This window comes from Lichenostomus cassidix, chromosome 18, assembly GCF_008360975.1.
Source record: "Lichenostomus cassidix isolate B80296 chromosome 18, HeHo_3.0, whole genome shotgun sequence".
Lineage (NCBI taxonomy): Eukaryota > Metazoa > Chordata > Aves > Passeriformes > Meliphagidae > Lichenostomus > Lichenostomus cassidix.
Window position 1 is genome coordinate 6,068,207 of NC_139498.1, and position 27,030 is coordinate 6,095,236.

The window sequence follows — 27,030 nt, forward strand, 5'->3', positions numbered from 1 at the left end:
TTTTAGCCTTCAGTTCCATCACAGCCTTCTCCTGCTGTCAGGGCTAGCACAGTCCTTGGCATCTTCTCACAGATGAGGTCCTTGTCACCTTTTCAGGTCCTTCTCACCTGTCCCTGGGGTGGTGAGAAACGGAGCCTGTAGTCCCCTTCAGAGAAGAAGACACCCATCCCATGTCGCCTCCTCCAACCCCTGGTGTCTGTGGGATGCCTGGGGAGGGCTGGGGACCTGCTCATCCTCCCTGGCATGGAAAGCCACCCAGGAGGCACTGGCTGATCCTCCCTTGGGAAAGGCAGTTTGAGCACGTGGCATCTCTGCCCGGCGGAGCAGAGCAGCCCCGGGCCAGGTGAGTAACACCTTCAGCTGCCTGCCTCGAATACCGGGGGCTGATCTCTCACCTGGTGCCAGCAGGGAGGAGCCATGGTACTCCGTTGGCACCAGGAGCCTCTCTTGGCACCTCCAAAATGCCTCCTGGGGAGGGTCAGGGAGCCCTCACTGCCAGCCCGGGTTTTCGTGAGGGATGCCCAGCACAGGGCAGGGCTGTCCCCATTCCTGTAGGTGTTATCCCGGAGCCGCAGCAGGGCTCTGGTCACAGACATGCCGATGCTGCTCCCAGCACTCTGCCTGCACTGGATTGTATAACCTCTTACGTCAGGCAGCATTGGGCCACGGCTGAGCCAGCTCCTCTCCCAACCCATCCAGGCCTGGGACACAAAGCTCGGGGCTCTCACTGCATCTTCTGAGTACCCTGGGGGACGCACTGCCCTGCAGCCTTCCCGCAGGGATGCTGGCAGGTGCTGTCACCTGATGCCCACTGTGACCTGAAGATGCTCATCCTCCACATCAGGACTTTTTGGGGAACAGTCCTGCTTCACATGGAGAAGCTCTTGCCATTGTCTGTGAAAACAAATTGGGAAAAAAGGTGTGTGGGGGGGAAGGAATGTTTTTACCCTTTTCCCAGGTGAGAGGAGAAGGGGCAGGATGTGGCCAGAGCTGCTCCCTGACCAGCAGTGCAGATGAGTCCAGCACAGCCCATCACAGTCTGACAGGTGCCCATAAAGCCTCCACCTCCCTAGCCATGCCTGGCCTGCTTTCCAAACCCGACTGGCCGGGTTTCGGGGTACTGGAGGGGTGCCAGAGCACCAGGGCAGCGGGGTGAAGGCATTCCCTGGCACCAGGGCAGGCAGAACGCCATGCCAAGAACAGCACCTGCTGCTCACCTCCCCTTCCCACCCCTGAAACGCGAGCAGAGCCCCTGGGGAGATGCTGTCCGTGGGTGTCACCGAGTGCCCTCGAGGGCTGTGCGGCACCCACCAAACCACAGCCGGGGTCCACTTCCCTGGGCACGGCTGACCGAGCCCACACCCCGCCGCCGAGCAGCCGCTGTCACCCCTCGGGCATCCCGTGCGGGTGTCCCAGCGCCGCAGGGTTTGCTTTGGAGCCGGGAGCTCTTATGTAAAGGAGCAGGAGAGTGGTGGCGATGAACCAGGTTTTGTAGGTCAGAAAATGGAAGTGCGGGGCAGTTCGGGGATTGGGCTGGGTCAGCTCGTGAGTCAGTGGCAAAGGAGGGACCGGCGCGGCGGAGGCTTTATTAGCGGCGGAGGGGTGGAGCGAGGCTCCGCAGGCAGGCGAGGAGCCGCGCCGAGGTTCGGCATCGACGGAGCGGCGATTCGCCGTCCCTCCCTCCCGCCCGACGCGCCCCCCGGCCCGCCGGCGATGCTGCCCCGCTCTTCCTCCTCCTCCTCCTCCTCCTCGCCGTGCCCCTGAGGGGCCGCCGAGCCGCTCGCCCCCCGCCGCAGCCCCAAACGCCCACGGCGCAGCCAGCAAGGCGGTGATGGAGCAAGGTCAGTGAAACAGGTTTCTCCTCCCGGATCCCTGGAGCAGGCGTCCTTCCTGCGCCGGCTGGGGAGCTGCGGACTTGTTGACAGCGGCTCTCGTTAGCTCGGTTATTGAGCGGGGCCGAGGGCTGGGCTCCCTGCTCCTCCGGAGGTAGCGGCTCCGAGGGGGTCATGGATGCCCTGTGCAGCTCCCCGTCCCTCCCCGGGTGTGCAGCCGTGCTGCTCAGCCTTCCCTGGCCTCGTGGGTGGGATCCCCCTGCCCTGGGAAGTCTGCTCCAAAACACTGGTGGGGTTGGGGTGCTGAAATAAGGGGTGTTGGTGTGGGAGGTCTGCAGTGCTGGCAATGTGGAAGGGTTGGGGGTGACATCCCTGTCTGACCCCAGTGCTGTGACCCACAGCCATCCCGGGTGCTGGCACGCCAGCTGAGCCTTGGTGCCACATTCAGGGGTTGTTTGTGGCTGTGGAGAAGGGCAAGCCGTGGGTTTATCACCATAGACGTAAAAGGCAGCACCAGGCCGGCTTCCAGAATCCGCCTCCTGCCCTGTTCAGGCCTTTCAGCATTCTGGAATTCCCGCATGTTCCTCTGTGCTGGTCACCAGCACTGCCCACAGCTGATGGCACTGCGCTCCAGGGACAGGGACATGTGAAGCCTGGCCATCCTGCACATGGGTGCATCTCCAAAACACAGCCAGAGAGCCCAGGGCAGTGTCCTGGGTGAGCTTGGCTGAGGGTCCCAGGTTTTGCTGGGACATGGTCATGCCAGCCCTGTTTTGCTGTTTCCTGGGGGTGAGATAAGGGATGGGAACAAAGGGATGTTGTGGCAGACAAAACTGTTGCTGGCGCCTCCTGCGAGGGCAGAGCCCGTCCTTGGGCCAGAGCAGTGTTGAGCTGAGCCTGCTGCTACCTCTTCCCAGGCAGCAGTAACTGCAGCCTCAACAGAGAGGAGATGGGATCCTTGGGAAGTCCATCCATGCTTGCTTACTGTCTGGGTTCAGGTGATTTCTGGCACCCTGGCAGCCCTGCACTTGCTGCTCCAGCCAGTGCAGTTCCATGAGGCATTGGGTGGCCCAGCCTTCACCTGGGTGTCTCTTTTGGTGATGGCTGCTCTTGGTCCCACCAGGACCTTCTGGGTTGGGTGGCTCTTCTGGCTCTGTAGAGTGCTGATGTGTTAGAGCTTGGTGTCCTGCAACGGGAAGATATAGTTGTTGTCACAGTAGAGACTGAAAGGTTAAAGCTTAGACAGAGATTAGGAGCAGCAGGAAGGTTGTCTCTGTCACTCCAAAAAAGTGGGAGATAATGATGAAAGCTGGGATCACCACAGCCCTCAGAGCCACTCCAGAGCTCAGGCTCTGTGAGCAGGGCTCCCCAGTGCCACAGGGCAGGTGGTGCCACAGTAGATGTAGTGACAGTCACTGACCCATCAGCCAAGGGTCACACAGCCTGCTCAGTGCCTTTCCCCCCTGCCAGCTTTCTCCCACTGAAGTGTCCAGAGCAGGATGTACAGGACATCCAGGACATCAATCCTGCAGTGCAGGTGTTTGCCCCAGGCACAGCATGGTCACACCTACCAACTCAGTGCTGAGGAGCCACTGTTGGTACTGTCCCAGCTACTGAGGGTTTCCCACCTGCCATCACCCCTGGGACCCAGGTGTCCCTGCTGAGCTGATCCATCACCCCAGGGACCCACATGTCCATGCTGAGCTGACCCCTTGTTCTCACAGGGGATGTTGTGATGCTGGGGCTGTGCCCAACTGCTCAGTGTTCTCACCCCAGCACTTGGAGTGGAACTGAGCCAGCTCCATCACTGGGCTTGAGTCAAGTCCTCCTAAAATAGTTTCCCAGTTTCAGATTCCCTGCAGCAGTGTTTCCATGAGCGCATCTTCACTGCTGGTTTCAGGGCTGTGCCAGAGCCCTGGTGGCATGGGGGACCAGGCATGTTCAGCAGCTGGGGATGATGATGACCTGGGTGGTGACCTGGGATGATCAGGCAGTGCCTGTGCTGCAAGCACACTTTTTCCCAGCAGTGCCCAGTAGGATGAATCCAGAGTGGGCCCAGGGCACACTTTTTCTGGCCTGGCTTCCCCCTGGGGTGCTCAGTGCCATCTCCAGGTGTGTCTCTGTTTTCCTTGTTGGGAGCAAGCCAGGATGATGGGTACCAGGTCAATGGGTACCAGGGAGCTCACTCCAGCCCTGAGAAAATTGGTAGCAAAACCCATGGCATTGCTTGAAATTTTGTTAATATTTACGAATTGCATTAAGTAGAAAATTTATGAATTGCAACTGTAAAAAATTATTTGCCATGTTAATATCTAAAGGCAGAATTAAAATAAAATGGTCCTCAACTTCTCCTTCTTTCCCACCCCACTCAGCAGCTTTGTCACCAGGAAAACATGCTGAGCTGTGTCCATGCTTCTGCCTTTTGGGGCACTTTGGGAATAGCCATGGAGGCTCCCAGGACTGTATCAGTGCCACATCCATCCCCATGCTAGGTACAGCAAAGCCAGAGCATGCCAGGGGTGCTCTGCAAAAACCCCCTTGCCCCTCGCCTCCATCCTGGCCATGCACCTTCCTGCAGCCATGCATTACTCAGCTGCTGGCCAGGAAGTGAATCCCTGGTGGGATGGGCAGGAAATAGTTAAGCAAGTGGGGTGAAATGGCCCACGCTGGCCTGGCAGGTCCTGGACCCCAGAGTCACCCTCCGGTGTGGGCACTGTGGCCATCACCAACTCCAGGCAAGCCTGCGGAGAGGAGCATCAGGCCAGGCTAAGGACAAGGTGCTCCAGCCCAAGGAAACCTCTGTGCCTTTAGGACCTACCTGGTGTCCTGCAGGACCTACCTGGTGTTCTGTGGTCAATGTCCTTTCCCAATTCCCATGTCAGTCCCACGTGGCAAGGCTGAGCACACATGCCATCCAAGGGCAGCAGCCTGGGGCAGCAGCCATGTCCCCATGGACCAGCAGTGGCACCCAGAAGCCAAGCAGGAATACTACAATGGTGCCTGCAAACCCACACCTCCAACACCATCACTGTATGACCTCGGTCATCCCCAAAAACCTCCCCTGCTCTCCCCACTCCAGACTGTGGTCTGGAGCACCTGAGTGCTTATGAGTGCCCATACCTCCTGCTTGCAGCAGGGATAAAGGCAGGGCCTGGGAATCAGCATCACTTTTGTGAGCAGTGCTCCTTCAGCTCAGGAGCTGGGGCTGTCCAGTTCAAGGATGGAGTGTCCATGCCATGGCTGGACAACTGGCATGGCCCACTGGCCTTTCTCCTCTCCCTGCACATCACCTCCTACACCGTCAGAGAGAAGGAAACACGTGTCCAAGCTGAACCCAGGGGACTAGTTTTGCTGGGAAGCCCCATTTAACACAGGCACGGGGTGGTTTGGCATTTGTGGCTTGGGGCGTTACAGGACAACCATCCCCAGGATCACTGGTTCCCTGATGGGGACATGCTGCCATCCACTGCAGGACCTGCCCCGTGTCCCACCGCTCCAGTGCTACAGGCAGGGACAAGGGACTGTGTTTGCTGGCTGGCAGCAGCGGGTCGGGGAAACCTGCTGCCTGGCTGGGTTTCTGTTTGGGAGGGTATTTAAGGGTGTTCTCCAGGGTGTGCCAGCCCTGGCCTCCACCCTGCTTTCACAAGTGCCCTCTCCAAAAGGAGCTTGTTGTTCTCGGTTGTGGAGTGTAATGAGCACCGTTGAGGTTTCCCCATGGAAGCTCCGATGGGCAGAGCAGCGACAGGGCAAGCTGAGCTCTGAGAACCTGGGGACAGCCGTGTGCCCTCCTCATACCTGGGGCAAGAAGAGCCTGGCTCCATCCTGAGCCCAGTGGGATGCAGCATCCTATCTGGATGGGGGAGCTGGAATGCAGGAGACATCTCTTTGGCCAGGGCTTTGGATGCTGTGTCTTGCAATGGCTGTGGCCTCATGCTTTGTGGGACAAACCTGCTTGGAAACCATGGACCAAACCTCAAGACAAGGAACACACATGAGCTCCAAGTGCAGGTGCTTGTTCTGGTGCTTTTGGTGCCTGTGCCAGCCACCCCATGCCCACAGACCACCCTCCTCACCCCACAGAGCCCATCTCTTGGGCTCTGCCTTGCTGCATTGATGCTACAGCTCAGTTTTGGTCTCTCCCTGCATCATGGAGGTAACCATGCTGATCTCAGGGCTTGGTGATCCCAAGTGGCATTTTTGGGCTTGGTCTTAGCTTTGCAGGGACATGTTCCGTGGCACTTGGGTACTGTCATGTCACCAAACCTTTCACTGGCTCTTTGAAGGAAGGACAAGTTGGGAGAAAGGATCTCTGTCAGCATCAGCTCAATGTCAGCAACTGCTTTGGTGCTCCTAAGCAAAAAGGCAAAAGTTAGGCAATATGCACACACCAGGTGCCTGGCAGCTCCCAAATACTCTCCACATCCCAGTGCCTGGTCTGCTAAAGGCTCCAGTGGATGCCAAGCCAATAGATCCACCTCTCTCTGTCATCTACTGGGATAAACTGGTCCCCATTGCAGTGTAGTGACAGCAAAGTGAGCCACTGCAAATCACTCCCCTCCTGTGTCTGACACAGACCCAAAGGCACATTCCACCCCTGGGTAAATTTGGGCTGGGGACTGGTTCCTGGGGGACAGCTGGTGCTCTGACAGTAATCCAGAGAAGGGGCAGAGGGCTTGGATGCAGTCATACCCATGCCTGAGGCAGAGGGGGAATTTAGTGATCACAGCCTCACCTGAAAATTGGCCTGAGGGTGCACGTCCTGCTGGCAGCAGTGGATCCCAGTGGGCTGTGGGTCCTGTCCTGTTCTCCCAGACCCTGTCCCGGCAGAGGGAGCTGTGACATCAGCCAAGCCACCGCTCTCCCTGCTGGGACACCAGCCCCGGGCTTTGGAGAGGGACCAAAGAAAACAGTGCTGGGGCTGGGGCAGTGCAGCCTTCGTGGAGAACTCGCTGACTCAGCACATCTGATCGCTCACCCTTTTGCCTGGAAATCGGGCCAAGAGTTACGCAGAACTTTCAATTTCAAATATAAATGCACTATGAGGTCTAAAAATGCTTAAACAAACCAGATCAGTTTGGATCTGTAGTGAAAGATCTCAGAGCCTCAGTGGGGTGTTTAGGGAGTGCTAGAGCATCTCTGTGTGCAGTGGCACAAGGCTGGGACCCCACACCTTTCCTGGTGGGGATTCAGTCACTCAGGGAGCAGCAGGGCAGAGAAACACCTGAGTGTTTCTAACTTGCAAAGCGTAGTTTTCCTCCCCTACACCTGCACACCCAGGGGCAAGCACAGGCAGGGAGCAGCACAGCTTCACACCAAACAAATCCCCATCCTCCAAACAGCATAGCCTCCAGAGGGACTAGCATGACCCAGACCCCAGCCTGGCCTGGGATGAGCACAAACAGGTCATTCCTTATCATTTGCATCCCTGAGATAACGTGGGTCAGCATTACCAGTAACAACATGCAGCATTTTTCTGATCTGGCATTCTGCATCATGCTGAACAGGCACTTTGCCAAAACCCCATGGCACAGGCTGCCAACTCCCCCTCATTAGGATATGTCACTGCCCATCCTGCTACTGCACCCCAGAATCTCTTGCTGCCCAGGAGCCATCCATAGCTCACATGTAAAATGGAGCAGTGGAGCTGGGATGGGTCTGTGGAAATACCTGATGCTGTGGTTCAGAGATGTGCTTTGAACACTGATGCATCAGGGATGCTCAGAAGAGAAACTGGGCTGCAGCCTGGTGCTGTGCTCAGTCCTGGGAGTTTCCTGGATTTCAGAGACAAGGTCCTTTGCACACAAAGTGCTGACACAGCTCAGTGCCTTGGAGAGATGGGACAGAAATGTTGCGTCCGTGAAACAGCCATTTGACCACTGGAAGGCAATGGCTAACATGTTCAAAGCATCATCTTCATCCTGGATTTTGCCCTCAAGACAGCACAGACCAGACTCACAGACTTGTTGGGCACCTGCTGGCCAAAGTCAGGGCTGGCACATCTCAAACTGAGACCACAGTAATCAGAACTCCCTTCCAAAAACACAGCACCACACAAGATGTTGCTTCTCACCAAATGAGAGCCAGGAGAGAGAGCAGAATCCCCCACCCCTCTGCTCCTCAAGCCCAAACCCCAAAACAACCACTTGCTCAGGGAAGAATGGATTGTAATTATTTATTTTGGGTCCCATTGAAAATATCACGTTATCTCCTTCCGTTCATGGCTTAGTGTGGCCTCACAGCCTGTGACAGCAGCATCCCAGCCAGCTGTGCAGCTCTCTCCTTCCTGCAGAGAGTGGGAGACCACGATCCCTTCAAGGTTGGCAGGTTGGAGCTGCCTGGTCCAATCTCTGCTGTCATCCATCCCTCCATGCCAGGAGCCACCCAGGAGCATTGCACAGACAGGGGGCAGAGCAAGGGAGCAGTCCCATGGGAATGGTGAGGATGGCTGTAGCTTTCAGCTGCCCCAGGAAGGGAGTCTGTGGCTTGTGTTTTCTGGCAACTTAGAACTGGGTTTGTTTCTTGAGCATTAAAAAAAAAAAAAAAGATGCTGCTGCTATCTGCAAAGGGAAAGAGAAAAATCTATCAGCACCCTGAGGATCCAAGAACGAGCTGTACTGAAAGGCTATAAAAGCAGCACATAGATATCTGAAGGCTGGGAAGCCCAAACAACATAATGAATTGGGGTGTCAGTGCACATGGCCTTCCCTTCACCTCTCTGACAGGCACACAGTCCTTCAACCCTACCCAACCAAACCCTGGAAATGCCATAAAACAGCAATAGCTCCTACCCAGATACGCAATCTCCAGAGGCCTGAGTAAGATCTCAAGCATTTGGGGAAGGATTCCCAATGCCACCGGGCACTGCCGTCAGCTTGCTCCCACTGGGAATTGCGGTTGATTTCCTAATGTCTTCAAAAGGTGAAGAGTCAGGACAAGCCTGAGCGTGGTTGAAAATCTCAGCTACAGGGACTGAGAAGCATCAGACCACAGAGCAGTCTGCATTCATATGGGTTATGAAATGAAACAAGGGCTTCACGTCCTGCCCAGTCCCATTAGGCTGTTGAGTAATGAACTAATGCTATTGCCACCTCTCCAAACTCTCATCCTTCCTTTCCACACGAGCAGGAATTTGCCCACACACAGAAGTGCTGAGGTTACCTGGACTCCTACTCTTCCAAGCAGGTTGAAAACAAGACCTTACATTTTCCACATCTCCACCTTCTGAAGAGTTTAACCTCTCCAATGCTCCATGTCCTACTTACAGTTCAGTGTCTATAATGACATCTGGCTTCTCCAGCGTTTGTCGTCTCCTCTGGATGGCATCCACAATCTTTTTCCTGGGGCCCAATGGGATATTGATGCTCTTCAGGTCATTGTCTGAACACAGCATGAGGGCCTCCAAGTCAATCTTTTCCTTCTTCAGGATGGAGATGAACTCAAACATGTGCAGGGAAGCCAGAAAAGTCTCCAAGGGGCTGGTTTCTGGTTCGTCATCATCATCTAAGCCCAGCTCCACCTCATCCCAGGGCAGCTCCTCCGCGTTCCTCTCCTGCAGGCTGTTGGCACTGCCAATGCTGTCGTTGAGACTTGGCGAGCGCTGCAGGCGGCTCCGCAGTTTGACGCCCATCCCGTCGGCGCTGTCCTCCCCCAGCGCTCCCCCGTCCTCCCGGCCGATCCCGAAGAGCCCGCTGCTGACGTAGTTGCGCCGGAACACCATGGTGCCCAGCCCGGGCCGGTTGAACAAGGAGTCGTGGCCGGAGTCGGTGCTGACCTCCGAGTGGGCCGAGTCCATGTGCAAACCCGGGTCGCTTATGGCACGGGAGACAGTGTCTTCGTCCGTGAGGAACATGTCTCGGATATTGCGGCGAGTCCACTCCTTGGGGCTGGCGTACGTGCCCTGCTTCACAAACATGACGTCGTTGCCCAGCTGCAGACCCGACAGAGAGCGCACGCTTTTCCTCCCATCCTCGTAGATCTTGAATGTCCCGTCCACCTGCTTCTTCTTCTCCAGCTTCTTTTGTATTTTCGTCTTTCCCTTGGCTGTGCCGTGGATGGTGGCTTGTGAGTATGGCAGGGAAGTCACCATAGACATGTGCTGGAACTTCTTGCTTAAGGTGCTGCTTGAATAGCTGGAGAAGCTCATGGTATCCGAATTATCCGACATCTCCTTTCTGTACCGTTTCTCCATCCTTTCATGGTGCTTCTTCTGCAGCTTCACGCAGTCCTTAATCCTCCTCTCTGCATCCCGAAAGGCCTTGTCCTTCAGTTTGCTCACCAGCTTGGGGTTGAGGCTGCTCTGCTTGGCAGCAATCGAGTCCAGGTACCGCACACACTCCATGTGGCCCTTCATGGCTGCCATGTCCAGCGGGGTGTGGTAGTCATTGTCCAGGCACCAGATGTTGGCCCCAAAGGAGATGAGGAAGGAGAGGCAGTTCAGGTGGCCGTTGGCTGCTGCCAGGTGGAGAGGGGTGTTCCCCCAGATGTCACATTTGTCTGGATCGCCCCTAGACAGCAAGAAAAACAGCTGGTTAGCCTGCAGGGATAGAGGACAGACTGCACTGAGATACTCCCAGCTCTACAGGGGCAAATCAGCACTGTGAACTTTTGACTCCTTGAAATATCAAGCTATATGCATCTGGTTCCTGCAACTTAATTTTAAGGGGTCTTCCAGAGGGGTGTAACACTGACATGGAATCATGTGCCCCACAAGTCAGTCCGTGGCAATTCCTGTAACTCAAAGTTAGGTCTCGGGAGAAATATGTTCCTGCATCAAACCAACTTTTGGAGGGAGGCAAGCCCAGAACTGAGATACAGGTCTGATCCCAGCTCAGACCTTGAGCTTGTTATAAAATTTCAAATCTCAATCATCCCATTAAATTCTAGTCAGATTCTGTCTTCAGATCTTGGCTTCATTCAGACTCTGTGGAGGGCCATGCCAAAATGCCTCTCTGCACTCCATATCCTGGGTGGGACACCTTGGGATCCCACCATGAAATGTCTATCCTCAGCAATGGCTCTAACCCCACCAGCTGCTGCACCTTCCCACCCACCTGTTCCTTGGCACCTGGGCAAATCTGGGGCACAAAGGGGAATGTTGGCAGGAGAGAATAAGAGTGGATTTTCTGTCATTGGCCTCAGCATTGGGGTTTTGGGGAGCATTTTGCTGTACTGTGCTTGGTCTCGATTGCAAGGCTGGAAGCACATTGGTATTAGCACATCCTGAGAATCCAGTTTCAGAGAAAGTGGAGATTAGGTTTCTGCACTCCTCAAGAGCTGGACATTGCCAGTAGCATCTCCTCTCACACCGTGCCAGCCCCTGCCCCAGCAAGCTGCTGGCAGGACACAACCACTCACCCACATCTCCTGCCTCCCGTGCCAGGACAGACACAAACCTGAGGTTCAAGGGAACTCTGTCCTCCTGACATTCCTCTGTATTTGTGCTCAGGTGAAACAAGAGAGAGTTCACACCCCTGCTGGCACCAGCCCTCTCCCAAGCGTGTGTGCTAATGATATGCAGCCAGCAGCAGTATCTGTCAACAGGGCACTCTCCCTCCCTGCACATGGATATGGCAAAGCCTTTTATTAAGGCTGGGCAGCTCCACCACCCTCAGGAGCAACTCCTTGTGGGCAGCAGGGCTCTGGCAGAGCTCTGGCTCAGCACAGCTCCTGCCCATTTCTCCATCACCCTTTCAGTGAGCTCCAGAGGAACCCAGAGTTGTTCCTCCTCCACACAGACCTAAGCTGCAATTCATGGTGACACCAGCAGTGCAAAAAGCAAATCATAGAGTATATAGTTGGAAGTGACCCACAGGGATCGTCAAGTCCAGCTCCTGAAATTCACACTTGAGACTTTCAGTGAGGGCTACTTAACTCCTTGCTGCTTTAGGGTCTGTGTTGACAAGACCTGGGAGCAGCAGAGCCCAGAACGCTCTCCCAAATTCCATGTGCTCTGAGCTAGGGCTTGTCTCACTTCAGAGTCAAAAACCTTCCCCAGGAAAAGAGGAGAAGTTCATAGGAGTAGAAGATGCCCTGCTGCTTTGCATCTTCACTTTGTGCCAAAGCACAAACCCCAGGAACAGCCTCATCCAGCACATTCACCCCCACACAGGGACCCCACTGCCTGCTGGAACACTGTCCAAGGAGCAGCAGAGACAGAGAGGAGCTGCCCAGCTGTTGTAATGCAATCCTCAGGCTTTACAGAAGCAGTAAAGACTGTCCAGAGCTTAAGCTGAAGATTATTTGGAGCCACAGCATGAGCTTCCTAACCATATTCTCTGAGAGCTGCGAGGTACACTCAGCTTTTTCTGTGGAAGCATGAGCAGTAACTCCATCATGCATATGTTTTCACTAAATTTACAGAAACTTAGTAAGTACAACCTTGAGCTCATTGGCAAATGAGCAAGTTAGTCAAAAGGTTCAAAACTCTGTAAGGCCAAAAAACCCCACAAACCCTTCAGGACTTCTGGGCCAGAGCCTTTGGCATCCTTTATGGAAGGAGGAAAAGGTTTCAAAGATGGGTGATGGGGAGGGGGAAGGCAGGAGATCACAATGTTGAGGAGCCATGAAGCCAAGAAAAGGAGATAAGGGAGCTGATAGTACTCTGGCAATGCTGAGTTTCCAGGAGCAGTAACTCCCCAGCCCTTGCCTCTACCCTCGTAGTGACATGTCCAGGCTGGGAAATGCATGGGGAGGATAAATATTTGATGAATTGCAAGAGAGGAGTAAATTATTGATGGAGCTGGATTTAAAGAGCCAGTGAACCAGTTCCACATGGAAGTGCTGGTGCTGGTGGAGAGACTCTGGTGCATGAAGGGCTGCTGGTTTGTTCTGTGTGCTCTGAAAGGGCACTGGTGTGCCTGAAGTGTGGGCAGGGTTAGGGTTACAAGGGCACCACAAGGGTCCCAATGTGTCCCATGGACTCATGGTGTGGACAGTGACTGAATAGTGGACTCACTGGGAACAGCCTTGCTCCCCAAACCAAGTGTGTGGATGCTCAATCCATAAAGTACCTTTGGAGATTATTATCATGTCTGTCTAGTTCAGGGAGCAGAGGGCAAAACCAGGGAGGTCTGGGGGGTTTCATACCTGAAGGTCTGCTTTCCTCAGAGAGTGAGGGGAAAGAGCATCAAACCCAGCTTTCCCTGGACATTTCCACTGTCTAGAAACAAGAGTATTACAGCCAAATTAGACCTCTCAGGCCCTCTGCCCTATAAATGTCTGCCGCAGGCGCTAAAAACGCATCAGAAGGAAAGAAGAACGGTGACTTGCAAAGTAGAGATGTTTGATTCAACTCAGATAATAAACATGAGGCCCTCCCTCTGGCAGGTGTGTGTCTGAGCAAAACTTCACCTCCGGGGTGCTGCACATGAGGAGATGCTGACTGCAGGGTCCACTAAGTGGGAACGTATTTTAATAACAGGTGTAAAGTGCAGCACTTCTCGGCTTCAAAGCGTTTTCAAGCACTGAGTCAACTCCCATAATAATCATTATTAAAAACACTGTTAATTGGGCCCCTTAGGTGGACATGTGCATCTCCTGAGTCACTGCATTTGCACCATGACATGCATGCTCACTCCCTTCCTGCTGGTTTTTCCCCTCTGCTTCTCCCGTGGGATCCCAATTAGCTGGGGAATCCAGTGGCACTTAGATATGCTCTTCCCTGGCTGCGTGTGTGAAGTTCCTCTGATAGCAAAGGGCTGGCTCACCCTTGGCTGCTGGGTGTGTGTGAGGAATCAGGCTCTCAGGCAGGAGCCAGCTGGGTGCAGGGTGTCTCTGGCTCCCATAAAATGGTTTGGGATAGAGGCAGAGTAAAAAAAAAAAATTTATGGCTTTGAGGAACAATCCTCACTACTTTCAGCATAGTCAGTCACAGCAAGGACCCAAGCAAAGCTTAGAAAAAAGCAGAAAATATGAGTTTTTGGGCTCAGAGCAGAGCTTTGGATGCCAAGTTTTGCCCAGGTGGTGGTAGCCCAAGGATTCAGCAGTTCTCTAAGTTCATATCCCCAAAAATCCAGCAGAGCTGCTGTAGATGAGGGTCACCTCAGGGCTCTCTGCCTCTTGTCCCAGCAGCAAGGCAGGCTGGCAGTTCCTGTGCCGGGTGGCTGTGCTGGGCAGTGCCCGGGGCCACATCTCCTGGCTCAGCGCCTCGCCATGCCCAGGGCTCACCCTCGCTCCCAGAGACAGCTCAGGTGCCGGAAGCCACGAAGCTGCACCAGTGCCCCACCCTGCTCCTTCACCTTCCCGGCAGGTCACCACCCAGGGAAGGTCCCCACCAACACGGCCACTGCTCCCAGCCCCTGCTCCTCCGGCCCTGTGGCATGCAGAGGATGCACATCACCTTCACGTGCCTTTGCTGCAACCTCTGCTGCAATCCTGCCCCAGTCAGGGTGATGTGATGCCCTCAAGCAGCCTGGCTGATGTCAGGAGCCACCGTCACCCCCAAACCCTGGCTGAGCCACTTGTCCCCTCTGCCACTGACATGCAAAGCATCTGTGCCCCCTGCTTTTGTAACAAGGGGAACTGAGGACCAGCTCTGCTGGGTGACAAAGCTGAGTAAGAACCTGCAGACACATCCTCACCTCTCCTGCTGTCCCCTCCAAGGAAGTTCTGCCTGATCCCAGCCAAGGCCCCCAGACCTGGCTATAACTGGAGCTGGACTGGTGCCTGCCACTGCCACAGCAGCTCCTAACGAGCCACACTGAAGAATTACTGTGTCTGAAAAGCTGCAATGCTAAATGCCAGGTCGCCTCCCTCTTCCCAGCCATCATGTTAATTGAATTTGTTTTCCACGCTGGAGCCCGGCCAGGAGGAAGAAAAAGGCTTTTTGTGTGGCAAACAAGAAGGATTAGCCACTGCTGCTCCCTCCATCCCAAACTCTCTCCCCATCCATTCCAAAGGGGGAACAGAGGCATGGGCACATCACCAGCTGGTAGGGGCAGAGCAATAAGCCTGCTTCATTACCCCTTCCATGTGGGGTGGGGCAACAAACTTCCCTCAAGAATCTACCAAAGGATTTCTTTCCCCCTCCCCATTTCAGCCCAACACCACAATCAGCTGAACACAAATGGATGAGGCTCCTTTGATGATGACAGAGCCTAGACGACCCCAAGTGTCCATCAGCCTGGCACGACCATCAGAGCCATGATTCTGGCCCCCAGCAGCCCCCTCACACAGCTCTGAATTCTCAGGGTGCCTCTGGCCACCCTCACTAGGACATTTCATAACAGCCTGGCCCCAGCACTCAGTGTCCCAGCCTGTTTGGGCACTGCTACCACTGCCCACCACTGGCAAGGAGATGTTGGTGTTTCTTGCTGCCCCAGGACTCCCCCATCACCCCCTGTGCCCTGACATCCCCGTGCAACCCAGCTGGAGGCTCAGCAGCCTCCTCAGACCCTGAAGATGCCTCCCACCCCATCCCTGCACAGAGCTAGCCCAGCTCCAAAGCCTCCACTCCCCACACTCTGCCCCGTGCTACACATTCCTCTGCCTCGAAGTGCAGGGTTTTCTGTACCAAAGGGGGAGTATTTTGTCTGCAGAGGCCAGAGAGCAATTGCCTGACATTTTGGGATACTCAGAGGTCCTCCCTCTTGCCTCACAGTTGTTATAGTGAGGGTGGAATAGTAACATATAAAACACAGTATTAAGTTTCATCTGAACAAGGCTTAAATAGTGTGTCACATCATCCTGGGCACTGGCAGAGAATTACAGGGTCTGCCCTCAGCCTCTCCTGGGTCCCTCACAATTCCACCTCTCTGGCATCCTTGTCCCCAGGCTGGGGCTTTCCAGCCTCTCCCAGACCCAAAGCCACCTCCAGGGAGCAGGGATGTGCCTCCCTCCATACCAAGCAGTTTTCTGGTCTCTGTGTGGCCCTGGGCAAGGATCTGACACATGGAGATGAATGCACGAATGCAAACACACCCTGCAGTCTCACAGCCACACACCTTGCTCCACCATCCATCATGTAAAGGGCATTGGGCTTTTGCCAGGCTATTTTCCTTGTCAGGAACAAATGTATATTAGGTTGTTAATTAAACAGCAGCCAAGCTGCACTCAAACACGATTGAGCCCACAAGGACCTTTTAATCCAATGTGAATTTATAAAAGTAGCTCTTGGGCTTTGTGGAGAGGCAGAAACTACTGTCTTGGATGGGGGTTGGCAGGGCAGGCAGTGGTGCTGCAGGGTGCCCTGTGATGGAGGTGGGCAACATGAGGAGATACAGTGATATAAAGAGATTAAAAGGTCAGTCTGAAAGGCTTTACTTTTCAGAGTAAATCCGTTTTCTCAAGGGATATTCACCCACTGCTTGGGCCTTCCAGATTGACTTTTTGGCCATCAAAGAGTCTTTGGAACCATTTTTTTACTCCAGAGTCTCATCCCCTGAGCTCTCCTCCCATGGTCTCTCTGGCCCTGGGTGGCAATTCCCAACCTGACAGGAGCTCTGGACAGGCTTTTGCTGGGCAGTCTCTCCTGGGAGGTGCACAGGGAGTCACAGAGCCCCCAGCCTGGGAAGTATCACAGATCTCTCAGCCCAGGACCATCTCAGGATGCTCCACTCAGAGCACTGTCTTGCTCTCTCCCTTCCAGACTCCAAAATAATCTTTTCCTGACTACATTCCTATTGCATCATGTGCTCAAGGACTTCTCAAAGCCACGCTGTACACAGCCTCTCTGACCCCAGGGTCTGAAAGGAGATGATTTACAAGGGAAGGACAACAAAGGATGGAGGAGCTCTGCCTGTGAGCACAGCTGGGGTGCTGGCTGAAGGTTATGCACAAGCAAACCCGAGTTTCAGGAGATGCCAAGAGCCCAGGAAAAGGCACAGTGGAGATGTGGCTGATCAGGTACAAGAGCTGCTAACACAGTCCAGGGTGGACACAGAAAATCCCTGCCTGGGAGCTGACAGCCCCACCAAGCCCAATATGGAGAAGCAAAGCCCTTTCAAGGAGGTGTGATGTCCATCCAAGCTGCTGACCTCAACATCAGCAGTCCCATCCCTCAACATTAGAAAGACATAAATCAAAACCAGCCCCATCAATCTCTCAACACAAGGCAGAAGCCTCTCCACCTTGGATTGCTTTAGATGAGGTGCTCAGAAAAGCTACTAGAGCAGAAGGAAGCACTGGGATGTGTCATTGGAGGCTTGGTAAGAACTGGAGAGTCACAGACTGCCCCAGAATGAACTAGGAATGGCACATCCTGCCTTGTGTGGTTCCCCCAATACCAAAGTTTAAATCCTTCCAGTCTGACAAGTCCCCTAAATCCCACTCCCACCTCTCCACCACATCCAAACTTAGGGAGCCAGAAACCCAAAGATTTGGCAGGTGAGGTATAGAGAGACAAACCAGTATGGAGCAGGCCCTGTGGGGGAAACTGGACTTAAAGAAATCTGCTTTTGGAAAACCTGGATTTCCCAGGTTCCAAGTGTAGAACAGGCTGCCCAGGGGTGACATACTGAGACCTTGCTTTGGGTAAAACAGACAAGTGCCACCCACTGCCAGCTGGCACTGCACACATCCCTCTGTGAGCACTGTTGGGACAGAAGGAGCAGTTATTCTCTCTGCCCCCTCACTTAAAAGGGCTTTTTTCATGTCAGCAACACAATGCGTTTGTCTTTACAGGACCTGTAAAGGATCACAAAGCACTTGGAAAGAGGAACTCATCCCCACCTAGGGAGCTGCAAGCAGGGCTGGGGACAGGAGCAGTTATAGGGTCAGAGGAGCTGGGAAAACACAGAGCAGTTATCAGGAGTGTTGGGTTAGATTGAAAGCACCACAAGCAGAGAAAAACAACAGCAGGGAGGACAGAAGCAGGGGTCTTATGGACAGAGACCCTAATTTTTTGGGGCACACTGATCTGCCAGCAGGGAAGGGGGAAGAAGGGGGTGCCAGCTACTCTGTTCCCCAGACCAGCTCCGTGCCCTGCCACACTCACCCTCTGCTGACAATGAGGCGCAGGGCATCCAGGTTGCCGTGGTAGGCAGCCCAGAGGGTCGGGGTCATGCCATCCTCGTCCGGCGAGTTCAGGTCCTTCTTGGTGGCTTCCTTCAGCAGGTCCAGGTAGCCATCCCGGGCGGCTCGGTGGTACTGGTCATTCATGGTGTGCAGGGGTCCCCGGGCCAGCACATGGGTGCCCAGGGGGTTCAGAGCATAGGCACGGATGTGGGGCAGGGGCAGCTGCCAGGAAGGCCCCGCTCGCCTCGCACAGCTCCACAGAGCAGGACACCTGAGAAGTCCTGGCCGGGGAGGCAGGAGCTGTTCCAAGCCCAGCCAGCCAGGCTCCACAGCGCTTCCCCTGGGTCCTAAGCATCCTCCGGCTCCTTGGAGCACGCAGCAGCTCCACGGCACATTAAAAGCTCCAATTAAGCAGCATTGCCGTGTCCGGCTCAGCACGGGGTCACACAGTGACAATTCACCCGGTTTACATGTCCCCAAAGCAGAGCAGACTCTCAGAAAGGCTCATGAATTGGTTCCTGCCCAATATCCCCCTGTTCCCTAGCTTTCCCATCCCAAGTGAGGGGCAGCAGCAGCCAGAGGAGGAAGAGTGTGTCAGTGGAGCACGAACATCTGACAGCCCTGTCAGAGCTGGGACCTGGATGGATAATCCTGCTGGACCTGGAGGGATAATCCAGGTTGGCTGGGTCACTGATTTCAAAGTAACAGCGGGGGTGTTCACAGCTCAGCTTTTCCCGTTAAAAAAAAAAATGTATATATATATGTGTATATACATATATAATATGTATAACCAAGGAAACTCTTTAAGGCCGGAAAAATTACCTTCCTCCCCCCCGTTCCCTCTCTGGAGACTAAAAAAACCCCAAATTCTGTCCGTAACTCGGTACTTCCCAGCGATGTGCAGGGGGTGCAGTGTGTGTCCTCTGGGGTCTTTTATGCTGACACAGAATTCGGGCTGGGTGAGACCCTCCGGAGCTGGACAGCCCCAGGCAGTATCTCCAGCTCAGCATTCCCGGGATCCGGGCACCCTCTGCTGTTGGAAAGGATGGAGCCAAGCGTGGATGCTGACCGAAGCACGAAGCTGGACCAGTGTGTTACACCCGAGGGTGAATCGGTGGATTGTATCACCTGGGACATGCTGTCACGGAGGAGGAATTTCCTTTTCCTCTCTCGTTCCTTTTACCTGTCATGTCCTGGCTCTGGGAATGGAGATCTCCAGGGCCGGACCCTGGGTGTGTCACCATGCCCTGGGACAGGCACAGGGTTTGGAGAGGGCGAAGGCAGAGCCATCAGATGGGTGAGAGATGGGAGGAGAGTGGAAAAATGGGGAAAGACTAAGACAGCACCAGGGAGGCTTGGAAGGCAGTGAGCACAGGAACTAAACCAGAAAGAAACACAGCTTATTTTGTAAGGAAGAAGAAGTCCGACGACAGTAGGGTGGCCCTAAAGCAGTGCCAGCTGCACCCACGCAACTGCAGTGATTAACCCCTGGGTGACCGGCACAGCGTCACCGTCCCTGGAAGTGCATCAGAGCCAGGGTTTGCTCCCTGCGGGGTTTGCTCACCTCAGCAGGTTCGTTTCTGCCACCTCAGCCTCCCTGGGCAAGTCCCGATGGGATGTAGTAGCCACGGAGGTATTTGCTGCTGGGATCCTTGCAGGTGAAAAGCAGCAGAGTAACGCCTGCAATTCATTACCGACGTTCTTTAATGATTATTGTGCTGGTACTAATTAAGTTTGTTGCGCCGTACGGTGGCTGCCAGGGGGACTGGGAGAATTGCCCGAGGCGGTAAACACTCTTTCCTCTGTTGCTGGCTGGTGAGGACAAAAGGGGGATGATAAAGCAGTGCGTTTAGCCCGAGGGGCCTCTGGACCTCTGGCCTCTGCAAAACATCATTATCAGCTCGGATTTACTTCGGGGAGGCCTGGGCTTCCCTTGGGAAGGGCTGCAGACTGAGAAGAGATCCCGATGACTGAGATTCATCCCGAAAGGAATCCCTAAGGATCAGCGGAGGCCAGGCAGGACAGGGCCGGTGCTGCTGGTGGCAGCCGGCTGGTGGCAGCACGGGAGGGACACACGGAGCTGTCCCTGGGCTCTGCAGCAGATCCTGAGCTCTCCTGCCCCATCCCTCGCAATTCAGTTTGCTGCTGTCCCTGTAAGAAGGGGTGCAGTGGTGAGCGGGCAGGAATGGGACTGAGGAAACACACAGCAAAAGCTTTTTGCTTGCCCTGGCAGGGGAAGAGGCAGAGACATCTTCAAGGACTAAAAATTGTCCCCATCTGTCCAGAACTGTCATGGGACCCCTGTAGCTCCCCCACAAAACATGAAAGAGACCTTGGGCAAGGGGAAAGAGACCTGTCCCCTAACCAGACAAATGCTGGAATTACGTCTGTGCTGTGGTTTGTGACATGATCAGTCTTTGGAAGGAGAGGAGTTAAGGTCCTAAGGTCCAGAGAAAGGTGATCCCACTCTGAAAAATCCCAGGCAGTGCGTCAGCAAAGGAGAACACTAATTCCCGTCCCCAAATCCTGCCCTGCTTGAGTATTAAACCTTCCTCAATGATGACACCATGGGTGGGAAGGGATTGAGTTACCCTTGGCACCGAACAGGTACAAATGCAAATTTCTTCCTTTACCTCAAGAACCCTGCCAGGCATGGAGAGGACTGATTTGAATAGCACAGGGTGAGGCACAATGTTTATTGTCTTCCAGTAAGCGGAAATCCAAGCACAAAATTATCACCAAGGATAAGTTCGTCACCTAAACCATCTCCTCTCAAGGGAAAAGACCTCCTGCATGTAGGGAGATGGATTTGGTGGGGTGGCCTTGCTCTGTGGTGACCATGACCCTGTGGCCGAGCGGTCCATGCCATGCTTAGCAGTGTTGTCAACTCATGCTCTCGATAGGTAAATAACCCTTATCTCCTCATCTCTCCAGCTTCCCCAAAATCAGCTATTGCACAAAATGGATCACATGAGTTTCTCTGAGAAGCCAACGGAGCCCTGCTGTCAGCTCCAGACATGGTATAAATCACAGAGTTGTCCCAACGGGTATAAATTCTTCAACTGACCAAGCTGCAGCAACAGGGAAACTTCTCAGCCTCGCAAGAGCAGAGATTTGGATCCCAGGCAGCAAAACAGGTTGGTGGAATGGCTTCATTTGGATGATTAATTCATTTTTTTTCAGGCTTTCCATTGAGATTCAACGACATCCCAAATTTGGCACAGGGAAAGGGGCTTTAGAGGACATGACAGCTGAGGCAGTTCACATCCTTCCTGCAGGGACTGCTGCAAACTATGATGTGATGATCCGAAGTTTCCCAGGGGTTTCTTACCATTTGGTGGCCTGTTCTTCAGCCAGGAAGTGTAAGAATTTCTCTGAATGTCTAGTGTTTGACATTTAGAAATCAAACCACACTGGCTGTTTGCCCCAGGATGTTTGATACCTTGAGAGCTCTTTGGTGCTTTTCCAAATCTTGCATCAATGAACACGTAAATGTGTGGCCGATTAGACATGCTTCAATTAACTGACCTGGGATCTCCCCAAGCTAAAGCATCTTAAGCAAAAAAAGCCTTCAGGGAAGTAGGAAAGTAAAGTTTGAAAATGAGCTCATCCCTCTTCTTGCACTTGCTGTCTCAGCCTTTCCCGCTCCTGTGATAGGTCCTGTCCTCCTCATGACGTGTCCTGCTTTGGCCCAGTCCTGGACTGTTCCAAAAGCACCTCTCACTCATGGGCCTCTCCTCCCAACAGCACTGACCCTCAGGTAGAGCCTTGGCTGAACCATGACCGAGGAGCCCGGGCGGAAGGACAGCGAGCTCGGACACCACTGCAGCATGGGCTGTGGACACAAGGATGACAAAGCCAGCCTGGCTTCGAGCCAGATAGCATCTTTCAGCCACCAGCCCCCCTCCACTCCTGCCTCCAAGGAAGTGTGGAAGAAGGGTGGCCGCATGTTCTCCATCCTGCTGGCCGTGCACTTGGCCCTGCTGGCCTGCACGCTGGTGAGCAGCGGGGCTTTCGAGAAGATTGCTGTGCATGACTATGATGTCTTCTTCCTGCTGACTGTCATGATGTTGATTGTCATCATCTGGATCATCTTCTACCTCGCTGGCACCTCCCGGTGCCCGGGTGCCATCCTAGGCAAGGACTCCCACGCTGGCCCCATCTGGCTGAGAGGTAGGTGCTGGGGCTGGAGGGGAGATGCAGGAGGGACAGTGCGTGGGAGCTTCAGTTGTTGCAAGGGAAGCAGCAAAGATCTGGGCACATCTTCCTGCTGAGGCACTGGGGCATGGCACTGTGCCCTGCCTCAGGTCAGCTCCTGGTGCCTCCACTGGATTCACTGCCAGGTCTCCCTGTATCCACAAAGGCTCTTGGTAGCTTACATCAGGATCTCTCCCGCTGCTTTTGCAAGAGCTGTTAGCCCCAGAGTGCAGGGTTGGTTGAAAATCACTTACAGCCAAAATTATTGTATGATTCTGTTGGTGCCGTGATAATTTGGGGTGCTGGGAGAGGAAAAACAGCAGTAGAAGCAGAGCTTCTACTTGACAATAGTTCCTCTTCTTCCTCTCATCCATCTGCATTAGCCCACATGTGCACACATCTGGCCAACCACAGATATTTTTGTTCCTCGACAGGAGGCTTGATCCTATTCGCCATTTTCAGCCTTGTCATGGATGTGTTCAAAATAGGATATTACTCAAGCTTCTACAGCTGCCTGTCTGCAATCAAAATCATCTACCCCATCGTGCAAGCAATATTTGTGGTTGTCCAGGTGAGATGGTTGTCCTCTGTCTTGGGGAGGGGCAGAGAGGCACAGGCACCAGTGGAAGGAGCTCTGATCTCATGGATGTACTTCAGCTGCCCCCACAGCTAATGCAAGGGCTTAACTCAGCCCCACCCAGCTCACATTTTCTCCCTCAGACCACAACAGCTTCCATCTATGGCAGCTCAGCTCACTCGAGGGCATTGACTTAAGCTTGTTCCCATCCTGTGACACTTTTGTCACAAACTCTGAGCAGCCCCCAGCCAGCCAGGCCTCCTTTCCCATGAAGAACAGAGGAGGAGAAGGACAGTCAGGGCAGGGGCTGCCTTGCAGTTTGAGGTTCCACACAGAGGACTCCCTGCTCTGGGGCAATGCAGAGGAGGGAAGAGGTCAGAGAGGAACAATTTTGACAGAACAAGGAGTGCCCATGGACAGAGGAATGGCAGTGGGAGCAAAGAAAGAACATCCAGCAGAGGGCCTGGATTATGAACTAGGCTGAGCCCAGATGGATCAAGCTCCAGCTTGGTCTCTGCTCAGTCCATCTTTCAGGAGGATGTGCTTTGCTTTCTTGTTTTGCTGGAAATAACTCCTCTCCTTTCCCCTGCCAGACGTATTTCCTGTGGGTGTCTGCCAAAGACTGCATCCATGTGCACCTGAACGTGACCAGGTGAGCACTGCTGCTTCTTGAACCCTGCTGGCCAACAGACCTGAGCTCCCACAAGCTCTCTGCACTCTCTCACACAGCTAAGATGTAACCAGGGGATAATCCTGCCTCCCTTACTGCTGTCCAAAACTAAACCTGCTCAGTCTCCAGCTAGACTTAGATCCTAGCTCAGGCAGCTGTGGTTAATGACCTGTGGATCTATCAGGGTTGGGATTCAATTCAAGAATACAAACATTACTCAAAGCAGATAGTATTAAATAAATAAGTATCATTAAATAATGATTCATAGTTGACCTTTTCTTCCCTGGGGGAGATAACTATGCAGTGGGCAAGCCTCAAGCTAAATTAAGATCTTGTCCACTTGCTTGCAAGATTGGATCTGCTGGAGATGAATCCAGATCTATTAATTTATTCACTACTGAGAAGCTCTTCCAAAAGCAACAGTGGGAATCAGGCCTTGCGAATTCTCATGAGCATGGACAAAAAAATAGGAAGAGAGTGAAGGCAGCAAAGAAAGGATCAGGATTTCTAGCATGGACCACTGGAATCCTCTCACCGTTTCAGGCAGATGCCACAGTCTCTCTGAGCACACCCAAACCACAGATGGGAGAAACATGGCCAAGAGCCACTGCTTTAATGTCACAAACCTTCTCCTGCAGGTGTGGCTTGATGCTAACGCTGACTACAAACCTGGCAGTGTGGATGTCAGCAGTGACAGACGAGTCTGTCCACAAAGCACATTCAAAGCTGAAGAAAAACATGACAGAGGAAATCTTCAGGTGGCTCCTGAAAGGTAATCTGCCCCTTTGCAAAGCCATCTGGTCCAGGGAGGGAGCCCATGAGGTAGAAATTGTTCAGCAAGTCAGGTTTTATCCCTTTTCAGAAGGTCTGTTTAGAGCTGGAGGTTCCTTTGGCATAGCTGGTTTGTTAGAAGCCAAGTCTGGATGTTCATTTCTTGACCTCTATCAGAGAGGAGTCAGAGAGGTGGAAGACCCTGTACAAAGGGGATGGGAATGAGGAAGGGAAGGAAAAAGAATGATTTAACCTGACAGTTAACGTTTTAAGAAAATAAAAAGTGGTGGGTACCAGAAAGCAGAGGGTGAAGTGTCCTTGCTTTCAAAGTGGTCACATATTCTTTTGTCCTTCATCTTGATTTTCACTGACCCCAAACATCCAGTTCTTCAGGGTTGGTAATAAGTGTTGGCTCCTTGTTTTAACACCTCTGCATCTCTCTGCTTTTGTCTTATTTCAGTGGGAATGAGAAGCAGCTCAGTGCAAGAATGCAATTGCCACAGCCAAATCTGCCAGATCTTCAAGAACGGCTACTTTTGGCTGTACCCCTTTAACATTGAGTACAGTCTCTTTGCCTCTGCCATGGTCTATGTCATGTGGAAGAACGTTGGACGCTTCATAGACCACCACTCCCACCACGTTCAGCGCCTGAAGTTCAGGCTCTTCAGAAGGACCTTCTTTGTAGGCATCATGTTGGGCCTCATCATCCTCGTGAGTGGTTTGGGAGTCCTCATCCTGTACGAGGTGCAGGTAAATTCCAGCAACGAATCCAGCAAGAAGAGCCAAGCACTCACCATGTACTACATCTTCAACATTGTTTGTCTGAGCCTGATGTCTCTTGTCTGCATCGGTGGCTCCGTCATCTACCGGTTTGACAAGAGGGACATGGACCGGCACAAGAACCCCACCAGGACCCTGGACGTGGCCCTGCTGATGGGGGCAGCCCTGGGGCAATACGCCATTTCCTACTACTCCATCGTGGCCATCGTGGCCAGCACGCCAAGGGACACCATCAGTGCCCTCAACCTCACCTACGCCCTCCTCATGATCGCCCAGCACACCTTCCAGAACGTCTTCATCATCGAGGGCCTCCACCGGCAGCCCCCCAAGGAGGACAAGCATGAGTCCCACCAGAAGGACCTCTATGGGCTCACCTTTGTCAACATCAACGCGGTGTCCCTGCGGGTCCCTGACACTGGCAGCACCTTGGCTGCTGGTGCTGCCTCTGGCACGGAAGCCATGCATGCTTCTGACCTTGTGAGATCCCTCACCGCCCCCAAGAAGATGAACTGGAGGAGGAAGTTCTTGAGGGAGATCTCCATGTTCCTGCTGCTGAGCAATATCATAGTGAGTACACGCAGGGAGAGGAGTTTGTGGGGGAAGGAGAGGGGTCTGTGAAGGAAATGGTGTGGCCTGTGGAAAAACAGTCAGTTCTGTGCCTCTGCTGTACAGAAAGCACAGCAGTTATATTTATAAATGCAGAGCTGTGATTCCCTTGTCCCTTAAAAAAAAAGGGCAACTGCCCTGAAGTTAAGATATTTTAGGCTGCATCAATAAACCTGTCACTTATCACCAGACAGAAAAAGTGGGTGCAAGAGAAGAATGAGTTTCAGTATTTTTACTGTGCATTAGTGGACATGTAGGATAGCTTATAAAAACAATAAAATAATTAAACCCTTTCCCTTCAACCCCAAAGAAGGGTGTAAAGTGCAAATATGCGGGGCGAACTCCGGGTTTTCTTGAGAAATGGCAGCACATCTCAAAACCCATGGCCCAGGAGGTTGCAGGTGACTGGTGTACCACACACCTTTCTCACTGTGCTGTTCTCCCATTTCCTCCCATAGCTCTGGATCATGCCAGCGTTCGGTGCTCGGCCCCAGTTTGACAATGACACAGAACTGAACTTCTATGGCGATTCCATGTGGCCGGCCATCGTGGACATTTGCCTGCCCTTTGGGATCTTCTACCGAATGCACGCCGTGGCCAGTTTGCTGGAGGTCTACATCATGTCCTAAAGGACTCCCTCGCAAGGAAGATGAGATCCTCCTCAAGCAATCCACCTCCTTCCTACCCCAGGGCTGGGAGGCTGCCCAGATGTCCCTGGGGTCCCCAGCACTGCCTGAATCATGTCCCCTTGCAGTGTTGGGGCGTTTATGAACTGTCAGTGAAGATCATCCAAACATAGTCCAGATTTTATTTTTGCTACTCGTGTGTGGATGTGCCTGTGTGTGTCTGAAGTTCTTAAAGCTTAAAAGAGAACAGATGAAAACAAAAAAGGAAGGTGTCCAGGGGTGGGATCATGGTGATTACCCTTGGTTCATGCAGAGACTCACCTTCCTTTGTAAAGCCTGTTCACTCCATGCCACTGATGGGCTCTCCAGAGGGTTCTCAGCACCCTTGGGCAGTCAGATCCTCCTTGCATGCAGAGAGCTGGAGAGTGCAAGGCGCTGATGCAGGCCTGGAAGGACAGAAAGGGAAACCACTTCATCTCCTGGTATGGCCAGTCAGAAATCACTCCCCTGCAGAGATGTGAAAAACAAACTGGTGACCACCAAAGGCTTAGGGAAACCTTCTGATCTTTCCTCTCTGTATTGCACGTGTGTATGGGCCCTCTCGACCCTTCCCTGTGCCAGTCCCTGCTGTTTTCCTTCCTTTCCAGGGAGGCATCACTGCAGCCTGCTCCTCCCAAGGAGGGAGAGCTGTGCCTGTGGTCCTGGGCTGGCCCTGATATGGGATTGCTCTAGCACACTTTTTTCCTCAGCTTTCCTGAATCAGGGCTCAAGAATCATAAAGATGATGTGGGCAATACAGTCTGAGGGATAATAAAGAGATTTTTCTTTTTTCTTTTTTTTTCTTTTTTTTTTTTTAATAGATAATGATTTTTTAAAAAAATATATGAACATTTTTGTACGCAGTTATTTATTGATTTTCACTGTAACTCTGAACTCCTGAAGGGACCCTGTGACACAGAAATCAATGCAATGCCATGGCCAATTTGATCTCCAGTGCCCTGAAGGGATGCTGGTGCTGCA

At 53.3% G+C, this 27,030-nt stretch overlaps 2 protein-coding genes across 4 annotated transcripts; one reads left to right on the forward strand and one right to left on the reverse strand.

Moving 5' to 3' along the window:
* The first annotated feature begins 1,630 nt into the window (after positions 1-1,630).
* Positions 1,631-26,839, forward strand: OTOP2 (otopetrin 2). Of its 2 annotated transcripts, XM_085077714.1 has the most exons (8): positions 1,631-1,841; positions 20,718-20,920; positions 21,531-21,956; positions 22,415-22,551; positions 23,151-23,209; positions 23,866-23,999; positions 24,459-25,345; positions 25,843-26,839. In XM_085077714.1, the coding sequence occupies exons 3-8, from the start codon at positions 21,563-21,565 to the stop codon at positions 26,011-26,013; spliced, it is 1,782 nt and encodes a 593-aa protein (XP_084933840.1). In that variant the 5' UTR covers positions 1,631-1,841; positions 20,718-20,920; positions 21,531-21,562; the 3' UTR covers positions 26,014-26,839. The 2 variants fall into 2 exon arrangements, with proteins under 2 accessions (XP_084933840.1, XP_084933841.1); XM_085077715.1 differs by lacking the exon at positions 1,631-1,841 and having other exon boundaries at positions 20,708-20,920.
* USH1G (USH1 protein network component sans) lies at positions 7,991-18,117 on the reverse strand. Of its 2 annotated transcripts, XM_085077711.1 has the most exons (3): positions 17,764-18,117; positions 9,095-10,336; positions 7,991-8,389 (listed from the first exon to the last, which is right to left on the reverse strand). In XM_085077711.1, exons 1-3 carry the CDS (start codon positions 17,925-17,927, stop codon positions 8,386-8,388), a joined length of 1,410 nt encoding a protein of 469 aa, XP_084933837.1. In that variant the 5' UTR covers positions 17,928-18,117; the 3' UTR covers positions 7,991-8,385. The 2 variants fall into 2 exon arrangements, with proteins under 2 accessions (XP_084933837.1, XP_084933838.1); XM_085077712.1 differs by having other exon boundaries at positions 7,991-10,336.
* Positions 26,840-27,030: the final 191 nt, after the last annotated feature.

What these genes read in the sequence shown, in the direction of transcription:
- USH1G (XM_085077711.1), bottom strand. Translation starts at nt 17,927, where the DNA reads ATGAATGACCAGTACCACCGAGCCGCCCGGGATGGCTACCTGGACCTG. An exon ending in CGCCTCATTGTCAGCAGAGG is followed by an intron (nt 10,337 to 17,763) that starts GTGAGTGTGGCA and finishes CTTGCTGTCTAG; the next exon opens with GGGCGATCCAGACAAATGTG.
- OTOP2 (XM_085077714.1), top strand. Translation starts at nt 21,563, where the DNA reads ATGACCGAGGAGCCCGGGCGGAAGGACAGCGAGCTCGGACACCACTGC. An exon ending in GTGCACCTGAACGTGACCAG is followed by an intron (nt 23,210 to 23,865) that starts GTGAGCACTGCT and finishes CTTCTCCTGCAG; the next exon opens with GTGTGGCTTGATGCTAACGC. An exon ending in CTTCAGGTGGCTCCTGAAAG is followed by an intron (nt 24,000 to 24,458) that starts GTAATCTGCCCC and finishes GTCTTATTTCAG; the next exon opens with TGGGAATGAGAAGCAGCTCA.